We start from the raw sequence: 15367 nt of genomic DNA, 5'->3' as shown, positions 1-15367 counted from the left end.
TGCGCGTGTGTGTGTGTGTGTGCGCGTGTGTGTGGTGTGTGGTGTGTGTGGAAGAGTGATTGTCAGATGTGAACAATGCTTCGCAGAACAATGCAAAAACTTTTAAGTGAATCTGTCAGTTACTCCAAATCCATTATTTTTGAATTCTCTAAACTAAATAAACCAATGCCATGGGGTTTACAGAGAAAAACAAGCAATACACGTTACCGGTCAAAAGTTTGGGGTCACTAAGCAATCTCCTTGGAAAGAAAAGCACATTTTGTCCATTAAAGTAACTGGATGAGAAATCCAGCGCAGACGGGGTTAATGTTGTAAATGACTATTGTAGCTGGAAACGGCTGATTTTTAATGGAATCTTTTTATAAGCGTACAGAGGCCTTTATCACTCCCATCACTCCTGTGTTCCAATGGCCCTTTATCACTCCCATCACTCCTGTGTTCCAATGGCCCTTTATCACTCCCATCACTCCTGTGTCCCAATGGCCCTTTATCACTCCCATCACTCCTGTGTCCCAATGGCCCTTTATCACTCCCATCACTCCTGTGTCCCAATGGTCCTTTATCACTCCCATCACTCCTGTGTTCCAATGGCCCTTTATCACTCCCATCACTCCTATCACTCCTGTGTCCCAATGGCCCTTTATCACTCCCATCACTCCTGTGTCCCAATGGCCCTTTATCACTCCCATCACTCCTGTGTCCCAATGGCCCTTTATCACTTCCATCACTCCTGTGTCCCAATGGTCCTTTATCACTCCCATCACTCCTGTGTTCCAATGGCCCTTTATCACTCCCATCACTCCTGTGTTCCAATGGCCCTTTATCACTCCCATCACTCCTGTGTTCCAATGGCCCTTTATCACTCCCATCACTCCTGTGTTCCAATCGCCCTTTATCATTCCCATCACTCCTGTGTTCCAATGGCCCTTTATCACTCCCATCACTCCTGTGTTCCAATGGCCCTTTATCACTCCCATCACTCCTGTGTTCCAATGGCCCTTTATCACTCCCATCACTCCTGTGTTCCAATGGCACGTTGTATTCGCTGATCCAAGTTTAAGTTTAAAAGACTAATTGATAGTTAGAAACCCTTTTGCAATTATGTTACAGCCACAAATTTCCTTGTTTTCCATGAAAACGTATTATTATATTTTATTTATATAGCGCCAACAGTTTACGCAGCGCTTAATACAATATACATATATTCAAGGGGTCTGAGAAGATGAGAATTGACAGACTGAGACAAACCGATACATTAGGTGGAGAGAGCTCGGCTCGCAAGCTTACAATCGAAGTGACCCCAAACATTTAAGCGGTAGTTTCTATGTGTTTATATTGTCTTTGTGTACGTTTACCCGCCGCCATATTAGTTTATTCGGTATTCGGTTTGAACAACGAAAACGCACTATTCGTGTTCGTTTTTATGTTCTCCCAAATACGAATGCACAGGTCGACTGATAAGGTGGAAAGTATCCGGCGAAGAGAAGTGACAAAAGTTCTAAATGTCCAGAAAGATAAAAGATTGACCTGTGGAGGTGATCTAGCGTGCGAGGGGTCTTCTAGACTCGTTGCTCTAAACCCAACGCAAAAACAACTAAAAATCTATACGTGCAGGAGGCAGGAGGTTGTAGTTAATGGTGGATATTCGGAGGAAGGGCTGGTTACTGGTGCGGCCCCTCAGGGATCAGTACTGGGAGCCGTACGTTTTAAATATTTTTATTAGAGATATTACAAGAATGGGGAGGGTGAGGCAGCTGCTCTTTAATGTTGATAAATGTAAAGTCATGCACTTGGAACATAAAAATCCCAAGCAGAATACAGCATTGGGGGCACTGTTCTGTCAGCGGGCAATGCAATAAGGCATCAAGAAAAGCAAGATAGGCCTCATTCGGCCCATCTAGTCCCATGCATGTTTAAATTCCCTCACTGCATTAACCCCTATCACTTCTGCTGGGAGGCTGTTCCACTTATCTACCTCCCTCTCGGTAAAGCAAAACTCCCCTCCATTCCATCTCAGCCTCTGACCCTCTAGTGTTAGATTCCGGTCTCTGGTTGTAACTTTCCTCCTCCTTTGAAATAAACTTCCCTCCTGTATTAAATCCCATTATATATATATATTTCTCTCTCTCTCTCTTCCAAGCATATTGGAATCCATTCGTTTTTCATGATCATTTACTATTTCAGTAGTTAAATATGAGTGGTCTTTACTCTGTAGTCATGCAGGAAAAATTGCCGGTGTCATTCATGCGCTGCCTGGTGCCTGATCTGGGATGCAAATTTGTGAGTAAATTAGAATAGAATATAAATAGGGATTTTATCGCATTGATGCTTTGACGTCTGACATGACAACAGGTGCACAATCCGACATTCTGCAAATCCGAATAAAGATAACGATTTCGCAATGTAGTCAACATTCATTGCCCTTATTAAGATCCTCTCCCCCCTCCCCAAACCATTTACCCCAGTTGCTTCCCTGTGTGGTTTTTATTACACCGCACTGGGATGGAGGCAGGTGCCCCTCTTGCCCCGGATTACGTGGGGTCGGTTTAGTCTTTGTAAGAGAACCTTGTCAGGGACGGACCTTCTTAATGAATAATATAAGGTGTTGTGCATGTATGTAACATGAGATATGTATTTCCTAGGATTGCTGAATACCAAAATATTATTTAACCCTTGACATTTTCCATCTGTGAAGGTTTGTTTAGCACAATAGAGAACTCAATGTGTAAGTGGAACGACAGCTTTAATTTGGCAACTTAACATTACACATTGCCATATACTAGATCACGCTAACACTTTTGTTTAAGAGAATAGATACAGCCTAAGATAAAGTATCCACCGATTCTTATCACAACTCAATACAAATGTGTATCAAAGTGAAAAAATGTATTATTATTATTATAACATGCTTTGATAAAACAAATTACAAGTCAGGAAGCTTTACCCTTTCAGGCTGCTGTTTTGAATCAGAAGGAAGTTTAACAAATATCGTCCAGAAATGATGTGTTTTGGCACATTGTGTATCGATATGTGTCTGTGGTCCAAGGGATGAAGAAATTACAGCCCAAAGCTCGTCTTTAGGGGCCTCTTCGTCTTCGTTTGATACATTAAGATGGTTGAGCCTTACAAGCAGTGGCGGAACTACCGGGGTCGCGACTGCGACCGGGCCCTGGAGTTCTGCCAGTCAGGGGGGCCCAAGGGGTGCCGAGCGGTTGCTGAAAGCGACCGCTCGGCACCTCTTGGGCCCCCCTGACTGACAGAAATCCAGGACTCCTCTGCTCCCCACCGCCGCCTGCCTCAGCGCTGCCCAGAGTGCAGTGTTGGGAGCGTGAGGCGTTTGTCTCGGGTGCCGGCGCTTCACGTCATATGCCGGCGCTCAGGAGTGAAGCACCCGCACCCGAGACAAACGCCTCACGCTCCCAACACAGGAGTTGATGGTAAGTGACCTACAAAGGGGGGGGTTAGGGAGGGAGTGGGTAGATCGTGAGAAGGGGGGTTGGGGGGTAGAGGGGGAGTGGGTAGATCGTGAGAAGGGGGGGTAGGGAGGGAGAGGGTAGATCGTGAGAAGGGGGGGTAGGGAGGGAGAGGGTAGATCGTGAGAAGGGGGTTAGGGAGGGAGAGGGTAGATTGTGAGAAAGGGGGGGTAGGGAGGGAGAGAGTAGATCGTGAGAAAGGGGGGGTTGGGAGGGAGAGGGTAGATCGTGAGAAAGGGGGGGTTGGGAGGGAGAGGGTAGATCGTGAGAAAGGGGGGGTAGGGAGGGAGAGGGTAGATCATAAGAAGGGTGGTGGGGAGGGAGAGGATAGATTGTGAGAAGGGGGGTAGGGAGAGGGTAGATCGTGAGAAAGGGGGTTAGGGAGGGAGAGGGGAGATTGTGAGAAGGGGGTAGGGAGGGAGAGGGGAGATTGTGAGAAAGGGATAGATGGGTTGGGGGTGGGGGGGCCCTTAACAGATTCTCGAACCCGGGCCCTGAGGTTTCTAGTTACGCCCCTGCTTACAAGGTCACCATATTTTGCCATAAAAGGATTGAATTACCGAGCAAGGACCTATTTAACGCTAAAACAAGAGACAGCGCACACATTTCCACATGAGAGATGGTAAGGAGGGTACATTTTCGACAGGGTACTTTAATTATAAAAAATATTCTAAAACTAGCGGGTTAGAGGCTTAGATGTAATGCAAGGAAGGTTTACTTTACTGTAAAGCAAAACTGTAGGTTGCTTGCTTTTAAAACAATTACATGTATAAATTAAAAAGATTAAAAAGACAGAAATATATATTAAACTGCGGAAATGCATGACATTTCAATCCTGGCACTTTAAGGCCGGCGCTGCCAAATGGCGATGTTGGCCAACGGCCCACCGAACTTTTTTTTTTTTTCAGATGACCGGTCTGGACCTCCTTCAATCTAAAAGTATAACATGAAATTAGAAACCTCTGTTCTTATTTAATTTGACTTTATTAATTGTTCCCAGGGATTAAGTATGGCCCTATGAATAATGGTATGGTCCATGTATGTTTGAAGTTTTAGGTCTCTCCATAAAGTTGCTCATGAAGTTTATGGTTGGTAAGACAACCTTGACAAGCCGATTATCAACCCATTAACCCGACACTTTTAGAAGATCTTAGGTGACACGCAGATGGAAAAGGCTTTTCAGGACTAGACAGAGAAAGATAAAGACCTATTATTAATGTAACGATTACACCGCGGGTTTTGGCACCGGGTAATGAACATCTATCTTCATTTACAGGATGATGACAGTGTGCTTAGAATGGTACTGATTAAGAATGTTCCCAAAGCTTCCAATGCATCGCAGCCGGATTGGCAGAGGTGGGGATCAGATAAGGAAATTGGATTTGGTTACAGACACCTCTGTAAAGCGCAAAGAGCCGGGGCGGTCAAATGCTTCGTGATGAAAAAGGGGATCAAAGGAGAGGAGAATTTTAAGTAATCTGACCTAAAAAAACGATGAAGGAAGGTTGTGTGTATTTAATTGTTTTAAAAGTAAGGTGTTAGCATGTGTGAGAGGATGGTGTTAGTATGTGCGAGAGGATGGTGTTAGTATGTGTGAGAGGATGGTGTTAGTATGTGTGAGAGGATGGTGTTAGTATGTGCGAGAGGATGGTGTTAGTATGTGTGAGAGGATGGTGTTAGTATGTGTGAGAGGATGCTGTTAGTATGTGTGAGAGGATGGTGTTAGTATGTGTGAAAGGATGGTGTTAGTATGTGTGAGAGGATGGTGTTAGTATGTGTGAGAGGATGGTGTTAGTATGTGTGAGAGGATGGTGTTAGTATGTGTGAGAGGATGGTGTTAGTATGTGTGAGAGGAGGCCATTAGTATTGTGTGTTAGCACGTGTGGGTGTGTGATTGCATGTGTCAGCCCATGGTGCTAAAGTTGTGTGAGTGATGTGAAGGAGGTAGTGTGTGTATGTATATGTTTGATGTTAGAGCGAGTTTGTGTGTTAACATGCACTTGTGTTTTAGTTAAGCAGGGGGTGGGGACTGAAGAAACAATGCACCCTTTTACACTCTGAAAAAAAGCAGGCTCGATGACCACGAGGACATACTAGTACGTCCTACTGAAAAAAAAAAAACTTTCCAGGTGAAACGCTGCTTCCCTAGGACTCTGGGTCACTTTCCTCTTTTCTAGACAGGGCAAGGGCATTTGTTCACACCCACTCCCCGCCCATTTCCCCTCCTACTCCCAGCCCAGAAGAAGAAGAAGAGGGAGAACTCTGGGTAGCCTACGCTGGGAAGTCCAAGGTATGATGGTTGCCCAGTTGTTCCCAGTGCATTGGCCCATCGAGCCATCAAAGTAGTCCAGCAGGAGCCCTTGGGAGCTGGCCAGGGCCAGGGAGATATATTTCAGGGTTTATTTAGCATTTAGCTTCAGGCTTGGACATCCCGCTCAAAAAAAAAAAAAAAAAGTGGGCAGCCCAGGGGGGGACTTTACCTTTTTTTTTTTTTACATTTGTTCAGGGACAGCTCACCAATTAAGCCTGTAATATAATTGTTTACGAGGCTTTTAACCCACGTTTAGTGGTTATTCTTACATAATATTTGGTAGCGCCCCGTTGTTCAAGCGCTTGCTTCATCCTACAGCGAATTTACTTAACCGAATATTGTTGAAATAGTAACAGAGCTCTTTATTAACAACAACGGAAGCTGAGATTGGGTTGGCCTTTAAAGGTTATGTCCGATTACATTATATTTTTTTTCCCGCGAGGTAAATATTCTGGACAGCTAGAAAGCAGCGGAGCCGAAATTCACTTAATTACTTCCCACAAACATGCACGCTACAGGTAGGCGAGCCTAAGACGGAGACATTTAAGCGCATGCTACTCTGTGGATGAGTCACAATATGGTTATTCTTTAGGACAAAAAGTCAGATGATTGATTGCGTTGCAGTCGTTGGCCTCGTCTTAGATTCAGGAGCCGTGTGTCTATCCCATGCATGTTTAATACCCTCACTGTATTACCCTCTGCCACTTCTGCCGGGAGGCTGTTCCATTTATCCACCACCCTCTAAGTAAAGGGAAAAAAATCTTTTGCCTCTACTGTGATCATACGTTTCTTTTTGTGGGGTATGAAAAAAAGTATACTGCCGGCTGCATTGAAGACTGCTGCTGCCCTGCATGGGGTTTGAATATTTAAATAGACGATTAAATGGTATGTTTTAATATTTGTAACATGTTTTATATGTTTTTGCTTTTGTAATATAGCTCCCCGGGTCCTTGTTATCCTGAATCTCTTTTCTTTTTTGCATTATAAGCGTCCCTGGTTAAAGAAATGACCTCCCTTCAAATGATAAAAAAATACAATTATATCAAAACACCCAGTACCTCTAAAAAGTATTTAACCCCAGTGCCAAGCCGCTTCTCAGGGTCACGCAGTCTGGAGCCGACTCCTTCGTAGCCTCCTCGGCTTTAATGATATCTGAGCATCCACATCGGTGCTTTTCTCCCTTCTATATCACAGCTGGAATCCCTGCTTGAATACAGGTGACTGTGACCTCCCGACAATTTGGTGGCCACCATTAACGAGCCATAACGATCGTGACGGGGTTAACACCTGTAGAGTCTCAGCATCAGATAATCGGGAAAGTATTCTAAACTGATGCCCAGCCTTAATTTTGTTACATGCGCGCGGCCCTCGGAAGGTCTGATGAACGATATGAATGAAATGCTCGTTAACAATGCGGGCATCAAATCAAACTGAATTATTATTATGTTTTAAGGCAAATTACCACCCACAGCGGGTGCTAATGGGGGCATTTATTACGCAGTCTAACCGCCGACATCACTAATAACAGTCAGCGTGGGTCAGGATGAAAGGGACTGAAAACAATAGCGTATTCTCAGTCATCATCAATCTATAGAACAGTGGTTCTTAACCTTGTTGGAGGTACTGAGCCCCACCAGTTTCATATGCGCATTCACTGAACCCTTCTTAATTTGAAAAATAAAATATGATTTATTCAAATTCAAAACATAGGTATATATTTAGGTATATATTTAGGTATATTTTTATACATAGGTATGTTTTTATAGATAGGTGCACAAAATGAACAAAACCATTAAAGAACAAAACCATTAAAATATTAAAACATGATTTTCACACAAAAACAAAACCATAATAATGAATATTTACTGCAAATCAGTGCGACTTCTGCTGTTGTCTTTCAGAGACCAGTTCAGAAATGCGCGGCTTTACCTTGGCACGTGCCACTCTCATGTCATTGTCGGGTGGGTGTCTTGACCTCCGCCGAACCCACAAGACTGACTCACCGAACCCCTGGTGTTGGATCGAACCCAGGTTAAGAACCACTGCTATAGAAAATGGCCACACGGACAGGTATATATATATTTTATACGCCCCCAAAGCTTGGAGTGGAGGCTATGAGGTAGGGAACCTCCTGAACCGGGACAAACGCTAAATGCTACAGTTAGAGGGACACTCCGACCATCACGTACACTTCAGAGCACACGGCAGCTGAGTGGTCCTTTTAAAAAGTGGTCCTGCGCCTGCTTAGTATACTCCGTCCTGGGGGGGGGTCTAGTGCGGCTCCCCCTGTGAACATGCGCAAAATGCCCCCCCCTACTGATTTCAATGAGGGAGCTTTCCTGCCGCTAACTACCTGTTGTAAGCAGCCAATTAGTAGCATGGAAACAGGACCGGGGGGGGGGGCGTGGAAGTGCAGCTCTGGAGATGCAGCTTCTCCTAAAAGGTAAGCACTAAAAGTATTTTATTATACTTAGCATGCATTCTCTGTTGCGAGGTTGGCTGGGACATTAGGCGGCCCCCTAAGTAATCAGGAAAATAACTCAAAAAGATCTGGAACCAAGGAGCTGTTTGACGACGCTGACCCTTTGTCTTGTATCTTACCCTTCAGCCATTCCGTCCGCTGACAGCAGTGCCCGCCTTCTTATCTTCGCAGATTCGTCGGGCTTTCCCTTCTCTTTTTAATCATTTCTGATATACTTCTATTTAACCGATACGATCTCTGCAACAATGGAATCTAACAGATAAGAGCCATTCGGCCCGAGCTTCGGTCTACAGGGCCGTGCTTTGGCAGCGGCAGACAAGGATTCCCCCGTGGGGTCTCCGCACGCGTCATGATGTCATATCCCGGCGCTTCGCTTCTCTCAACCGCATCGTGACCCAGAGCTGGAATGGTAAGCATCTGTTGCCATGACGATAAATCTTTCTAAATACTGCACGCTCAGTATAAATATCCCCTATTGTTTTGTATTATTGTTCAGCGATTCTCAGTCATAATTATCGTTTGTTACATTTTAATCGGGGAAATCCAAAATGGAGGCAGGTGTAAAGTCCTTGCGCTCGAACTCAACTCACACTCACATTCTCAGGAGCGACGAAGGTGCAATTTCTAATAATTGCAGACAAAACCAGCATTCTAACGGCTGTTTACATTACAGAGCACTCGGTATATGAATATAAACCCATCGGCTTTGTGCGCTCCGGAACAGCGGGTGTTAAATGTGATAGGAACCCAAAGTACATGATGAGAGCGGCGCGGGTAAAGTGCGCGGATTAATGCCATTGTGTCCTCCCGCAGATTGTATATTATATTATCACAATGTGCAGCCGCACGAGCTTAATTTCCCTATTCAAAACTGATTTGGACTTACGCACGGAAATCGCTTGTCTGCTTAGCCGCGTTCCATCGCCTACTTCAGCGGGCGAGAATAAGAAGGACTAAAACGTCATTTCTTTCCATCAGATCCTATCTGTGAGACGTCGCCCCCCTAACGCAACGTGTCAGGCTTACAAGGCTTTATCGGCGCCAGCTGGGCGCGCCGTGACTCCCGCTAACCCCGCGGGGCGGCCCACCTAAACTGATAATAGACTGATAAATGGACCGGCTCGGTACCGGATTTCTGGAGGAGAGCTGGAATCGTAACGGTTATTTTAACGGAACGCGCAGATTCTGGAATCTTACTCGTTTGGCTGTCCAGATGCCCCCATTTTCAAGATTCCGTCCTCGTTTTTTTAATATTATCCCCTGAAACCCTGTTATGCATAAAGATACATTCTATCGTTTAATCTAAATGCTAATAAAACATATTGATCTTCATAGCTACCTGCGTAATAGTTCTGTTACTTCATTTTTATATTTACTATTATTATTTTTATTATTAAGGTTATATTTATAAATATAGGAGGGGGCAGAGAAAAAACGACGTTGGTCCTAAATCTCTTTATATTAATTATAAATACATTACAAAGAATAAAATTATATTAAATAAAATAAAAAAGGAAGCTAAATAATAATAATAATAATAATAATTGACGGAGGTAGGATAGTTGATACCGTATAACAGTAAAAAAGGTAAAGTGCGATATCTAAAAATGTATCTCCGCTCCTTAATGTACGTTTCTTTGGTACATTAGCTGCTTCACCCGTATATATATAGTATTGTTTATATATAGATAGTTTACGGCTTTTTAAATAAGCGATGTGTGGAACGGACGTGAGGAGAAGCAATGCGAGTAACGATTTACTAAGATGAAATCTTGACAATGACCTAAGGATCCTCTCCAGGTTTAAATAGACCGGGGGCTGGCGGGCTCACGTCTGCAGAAATCCGGGGTGTGGGGGTTAGGGTGAGAAGGAGAAAGACGATGTGACGGCGATCGGGAGGAGAAAACGTCGTGTTTATTGGTTTTCGAACAGAGTTAACACTTGTTAACTGAGATTGAGGAAAGAGAGAGATTTCGCCTTGAAAATCAATATCGCATTTCTAGCGCGGCGCGTGCATGAGCGGCCTGTGAACGCCAAAGTGTATCTAATGAGCGGGAGCCCGTCGAGGAGGGATGACTTGGGCCTTTAAAGGGATTGTTCAATACTTATGGAAATAATGAGTGTTGGGGATACTCTTTCAGCCCTTAGTGAAAGACTACAAAGAGTAACACCGGCCCGACACACCACGGGGTGTCTAAGTGGGGTACAATGAGGGCAGCATCTTGCGCATGGTCGTTGTTGACATTGTCGGTTCTACTACTGACAACATGCTACGTTAAACCTGGAGGAGAGGCTCTCTCGACGGCACCTCATTATTTGGGGGTAGCAAATGTCCGGCTATGCTTCCCAGGAACCCCCTCATTTTTTCTTTATAGGGCTGGTATAGGAAGCTGTACGGTGGGATTGGGTGAATCGAACTGAAAGTGTGTTCAAATTGAGTGAGATATAGTTAGAAATGAGTGGTGTACAGCCTGGCGTGGAAGGGGTTACTGTTAACATCCCCCCCTTTTGCCCGTATAAGACATTCCCTAGCAGATACAGTCTGGCCCGGGATGGGGGGAATAAAGTGTGGCCTCTAAGAATAAAAAATCAGCTCTTGATATAAATAAGTCTGCATTTTTTTTTAGAAGCACATCAAACATTAAATATACCTATTTTGGGGGGGGGCAGGAGGTGCTATAATCCCCATGGCGTCTAAAATCCCAGGTGCCTCCTCCGTAAAATCCCAGTCGCCCTCCCAATTAATAATAAAGTTTCCTTTATTCAATCTCAACTCCCCGGAGACGCAAAGTGAGCTGGGCGTGGCGCGCTGCAAAGCTGGGGGCGGAGTCTCAATATCCAAAATGGCAGCACACGTCAACCACCCATAAATAGAATATTCTAATAAATAAACTGAATCCGTCAAACATAATTGCATATAATGACGCTAAATGAAACGAAATGAATAACGCAATGCTGTTTTGGCGGTGATGGACGCTTTCCTTTGTGCTCGTGTCATCTACAGCGAAGTAATGAAGTTTTTATGTTTCAGTGTCTCGGATCCGTATAATACAGCCCCAGGAAGTCGAGATACGACATCTGTTTTCTCGTACGGTCACATTTATATTCCATCTGAAGCAAAGAGCAGGAAAGCTAATGAATTGACAGATGTGTGACTAATTATTGTATAAATTGCAATTAGCCTCGCGGGATCTCAGACCGCCCGGACTATAATTCTCCATTCCTTCAGAGACAGTCAATGGAAGAAGAAAAAAACCTGCATCTACTGGCAGCGATAAAGTACATTAACTATAAAAAGCAAAGAAGTGGGCTTAAAATACAAATTGCCCGGAATATTAAGGAACACATCGGCTTCCCAGACAATTTTCAGCCATTTCTCTGTTCTTTTTACGGTGTAATTACTTTGACAGCAAATGGAGTTACGTCGGATAAATCAATCAGCGGGAAAAGTGATTCACGTACCTGGGAAAGAACGTCCGAAGGCACGTACACTTTAACATACCCGCAATAAAGGGAGCTTGCTGGGTACGGGGGGGTCGCAGGGTTCTGTATAATGCGTATAATAATGGGTTTATAAGATGTTATGTGAATGGCACGTATTATTCTTTGGAATATCTCACTCAGCTATGTAGTTGTCGGCTCAACTGGCCCTTGAATCCAAATTTAATGATATCCCAACATTGCAAACTGGTGCTTCTCTCACTGCTCTATCACAGCTGAAATCCCTGCTTGAATACAGGTGAGTTCATTAAGACTAACTTTACTTCCTGAGAAGTCATGGCTTTCGTTATTAGACCATAATTTCTGCCTACTGGGTACTTGAGACTCTGCTAAATGGGCAGATTACAGGGGTAAAGGACCGCGACGTAACGACAAAGCCTTCATATTGTGCTCTACCCTGCGACGCGCCTCGGTCTGCTCTGCTTGGTATGATGTCATACCTTGGCGCTCAGTGGAATGGACAGAAGGGTTCGAATCACCTAAAACCGTGTTTTTTTTTTAAACTTAAACAGACTTCAGAACCGATTTACCGCTTGGCATCAGAATTATTTTATCCAACGTTCCTTTGGCTTTAAAGGAGGCCCTGTCCTTGGTGCTGAAAGGGTTAAGTAAAGCTGACTACTTCATGTTTTTTTTAACCTAGCAGGATAATTAAAAATAATCAAGGGAGTGACGTTTCGTGCGTTGCTGCCGTTTAATTTCCTGCGGCTGATTGCGGCGGCGCGTGGCGCTCTGTAAATAAGGAAAGCCCGTTAGATGGCCGCATGTCTGCGGAAAAACAGATGTCGAATCAGAAGCACGCGACAGGCGAGGAGGAAGGATGTCAAAATAAAAGCGCTAATCCTCCACACCGATCAGGCTTCATCATAATTCCATACTTAGGATTTAATATCGAATCAAATCATCACGGCGAGCAAACACGACGCGCGTCTGAGCGGCAGGATCAGCGCCAGCCGCACGCGGAGACGTTCTTTTAACCCTGAATTTGCAAAGGCTGATGACGTCTGTCTAGTGAGAAGCGTCCCCCACAGCCTATGCTATACCTCAGAAGTGCCCCTGGTCTGTCTGGTCAGTCCCGCTTTGGAACCCACATCCTTGAGCCCCTCTTTCCTCCCCTGATGCCCCTCTTTTTCTAGGAACTCGGAATGTTTGCTGTTAAAGGAACAGTCACGTCAACATTTTTCGAAAGGTTCCACGGCTCCAGTCCCTGGGATTGTGGCCCTGTTAGTCTGATTAGCAGGTAGCGTGCCAGTATTGGGGGGTTTTAAACATGAGCTCTTTGAATCTTCTGATTCTGTGGCTGCTGCCCAGAGAAAGCGGACTTTGGCCAGGAGATCCGGGAAAGCAGGGCTTCATCTGGAGACTCCAAAGGTGAGTATCTCCTGATCTTCTCTGGAGAGCCCACGTACCACAGCTAATTGCCAGACCTGGGGTAGTCATAAGCCTTTATGTGGTATTTAGCGTTGCCCACGCATCATTTTGTTCCACACCTTACCAAGTCCAATGGCAAGTAGCCACGCTTCTCGGTCCAGCTACCCCCCCTAACAATCTACCCCCGTTGTTCCACTACGTATAAAGCGGGCTTCTAAAGCCACATTCGCTGAAACAAAAGTGGAACCCTTTCCAGTAACTAAAGCAGGCAAATATTTGCTCAAGGGATTCCGTCTGTACCCCTTTGCCATTATTAGTGACCTACCTGCCTGATATAATTGGGAGCAGTTTACCGGTTACCGTTCCAAATTAATCCCGTCACAAATCCGGCCTCAGGCGTCGCACGCAAACTTACAAAAAAGCGTCTCTGGAAGTCTAACCTTTATCACGACAGCAGCCCTCGCAGGGCTCGCCGTCTACCTCATCAATGGATCTGCGGTTAATGAGCTCGTTTTCAAATAAGATTTTTATACAATCTGTCTTCTTCTCCTTGAACGAATCATGGCATTTAAAAAAAACCATGTGAAGCTTGCGTGCAACGATGGGGTTTGTCACTTCATACATATTCTATAGACATGTGATAACGATCATTCTTATAAAATTACTTCATTGTATAATTAATTAGAAAATTAACATAAAATAACTTTATCCACAGAACGAAAGACTAAAAGGGACTAAAAAAGGGTAATGTCAAAACAAGGCGAAAGGTCTGAGTAATACGGATCATGTGCATTAAAGTCGCCATAGAAATCATGTTGGTAAATCATTTGTAAAAAATAAATAAGAATAAAAAAAGCATATTTAAGTGATTTGACTAAAAGTAGACTTTCTGACTTGGATTTAATTACCCAAATTGCACTGGGCAGATTTTCTTGCAACTTTTTCATCACAGAGCATAACATGGGTGGAGAGTGTTATGATGTCATGATTTAAGATGGGACATTTGTTTCGAGGTAATAAATATGCAAATAACAACGAGGTAATCCACGCAAGAAGGAGAGGACTGGAAATGTTCAGCCTTGGGGTACGAACAACCATCCAGCCCAGTAATGTATGAGAGTGACACAGATCTGTATCAAACAGAAGATACATTCCCCGCTTACGACATATGAACAATTTCACATCTTATTGAATAAAGCTTCTGGTATTAGCGCCAAAATGTTCCTATTTACCAAGCAAATGGGCAATAACCCCTTCCCAAGACTGCCCCGAAATCAAAATGCAAGGGTTCCCCATCATTATATCTACATTTACTATATATATTATATTTACTAAATATTATTTATCAAATCTACCCTGATTTGCCAAGTAATGTCATAAAATGCTCCTCCACCTGCTCAAACACCAAGTGTAGCATTAATACAGCATTCCCAGTACTGCTAACGGAGCCAATCTCATCCCAGAAATAATGTTTTTAATTTGTAAAGTTTTTCCTCGTTCCATATCTTTCCGGGAGCGCACGGATAATGTGATATAACATAGCATACGGTACAAATAATATTTTAAGTGGAACAGCACCTTTAATCGTGGGTTGTGTGTTCTCTTTGTCCATTAGGTACCAAGTATTTTTTTCTTGCTAACTAACCTATATAATGTGAGAATCCGCAATCCACACAGTCTCCAATTCAGAGTCACCTACAAGCTTAACCCCTTAATGACAAAGCCCGTACATGTATGGGCTCAAAATGCATTGTTTTCAATGGGTTTAGGGACCGCCCATTGTCCTTAAGGGGTTAAATTATTCTTTACGTTAACAAACACGTGACGCGCACGCCCGGGAGGACTTACCAAAGTGTTGAAGTTGTCGCTCTGATACAAGTGTTTGTTGCAGGTCACACAGTCGTTCTGGCAGTCGCACAACACGTGCGCCAGTAAACACAGCAAAGCTACAGTCCGTAAGTGAGACTTCATGGCGGCCGAATGCAGGCGCGCAGGTTACTGGAAGAAAGGAGCAAGAAGGATTTTTGGTAATTACAGGAATTACAGTTTTAGCTCAATTTCCTGAAACGATTCCGATTTGGAAACAATGTATTTCGCCAACTAATCTGAACATCCCGCTGTGCACAGATTACCCCCCCCGAAAGAGTATCCCGTAACATGACAAATATGCAAACTCCCGCTAAACATATTTATTTCCCCATATATACCAAACTAAGCAATATATTTATG

The 15367-nt window shown here is 44.0% G+C and overlaps 1 protein-coding gene across 1 annotated transcript in view; it reads right to left on the bottom strand.

Annotated features, from left to right (window-relative positions):
- The window catches only part of PNOC (prepronociceptin), a 28749-nt gene extending 13617 nt beyond the window's left edge, over positions 1–15132 (bottom strand). Inside the window, exon 1 of the mRNA XM_053459741.1 lies at positions 14987–15132. Within this exon, the coding sequence (XP_053315716.1) occupies positions 14987–15109 (123 nt within the window). The 5' untranslated portion in view covers positions 15110–15132. The remainder of the gene's footprint in view (positions 1–14986) is intronic.
- Positions 15133–15367: the final 235 nt, after the last annotated feature.

Source organism: Spea bombifrons, chromosome 3 (assembly GCF_027358695.1).
Source record: "Spea bombifrons isolate aSpeBom1 chromosome 3, aSpeBom1.2.pri, whole genome shotgun sequence".
Taxonomy (NCBI): Eukaryota; Metazoa; Chordata; class Amphibia; order Anura; family Pelobatidae; genus Spea; species Spea bombifrons.
Note: the sequence above shows the minus strand (reverse complement) of the source record. Positions and strands in the feature narration are given on the sequence as shown.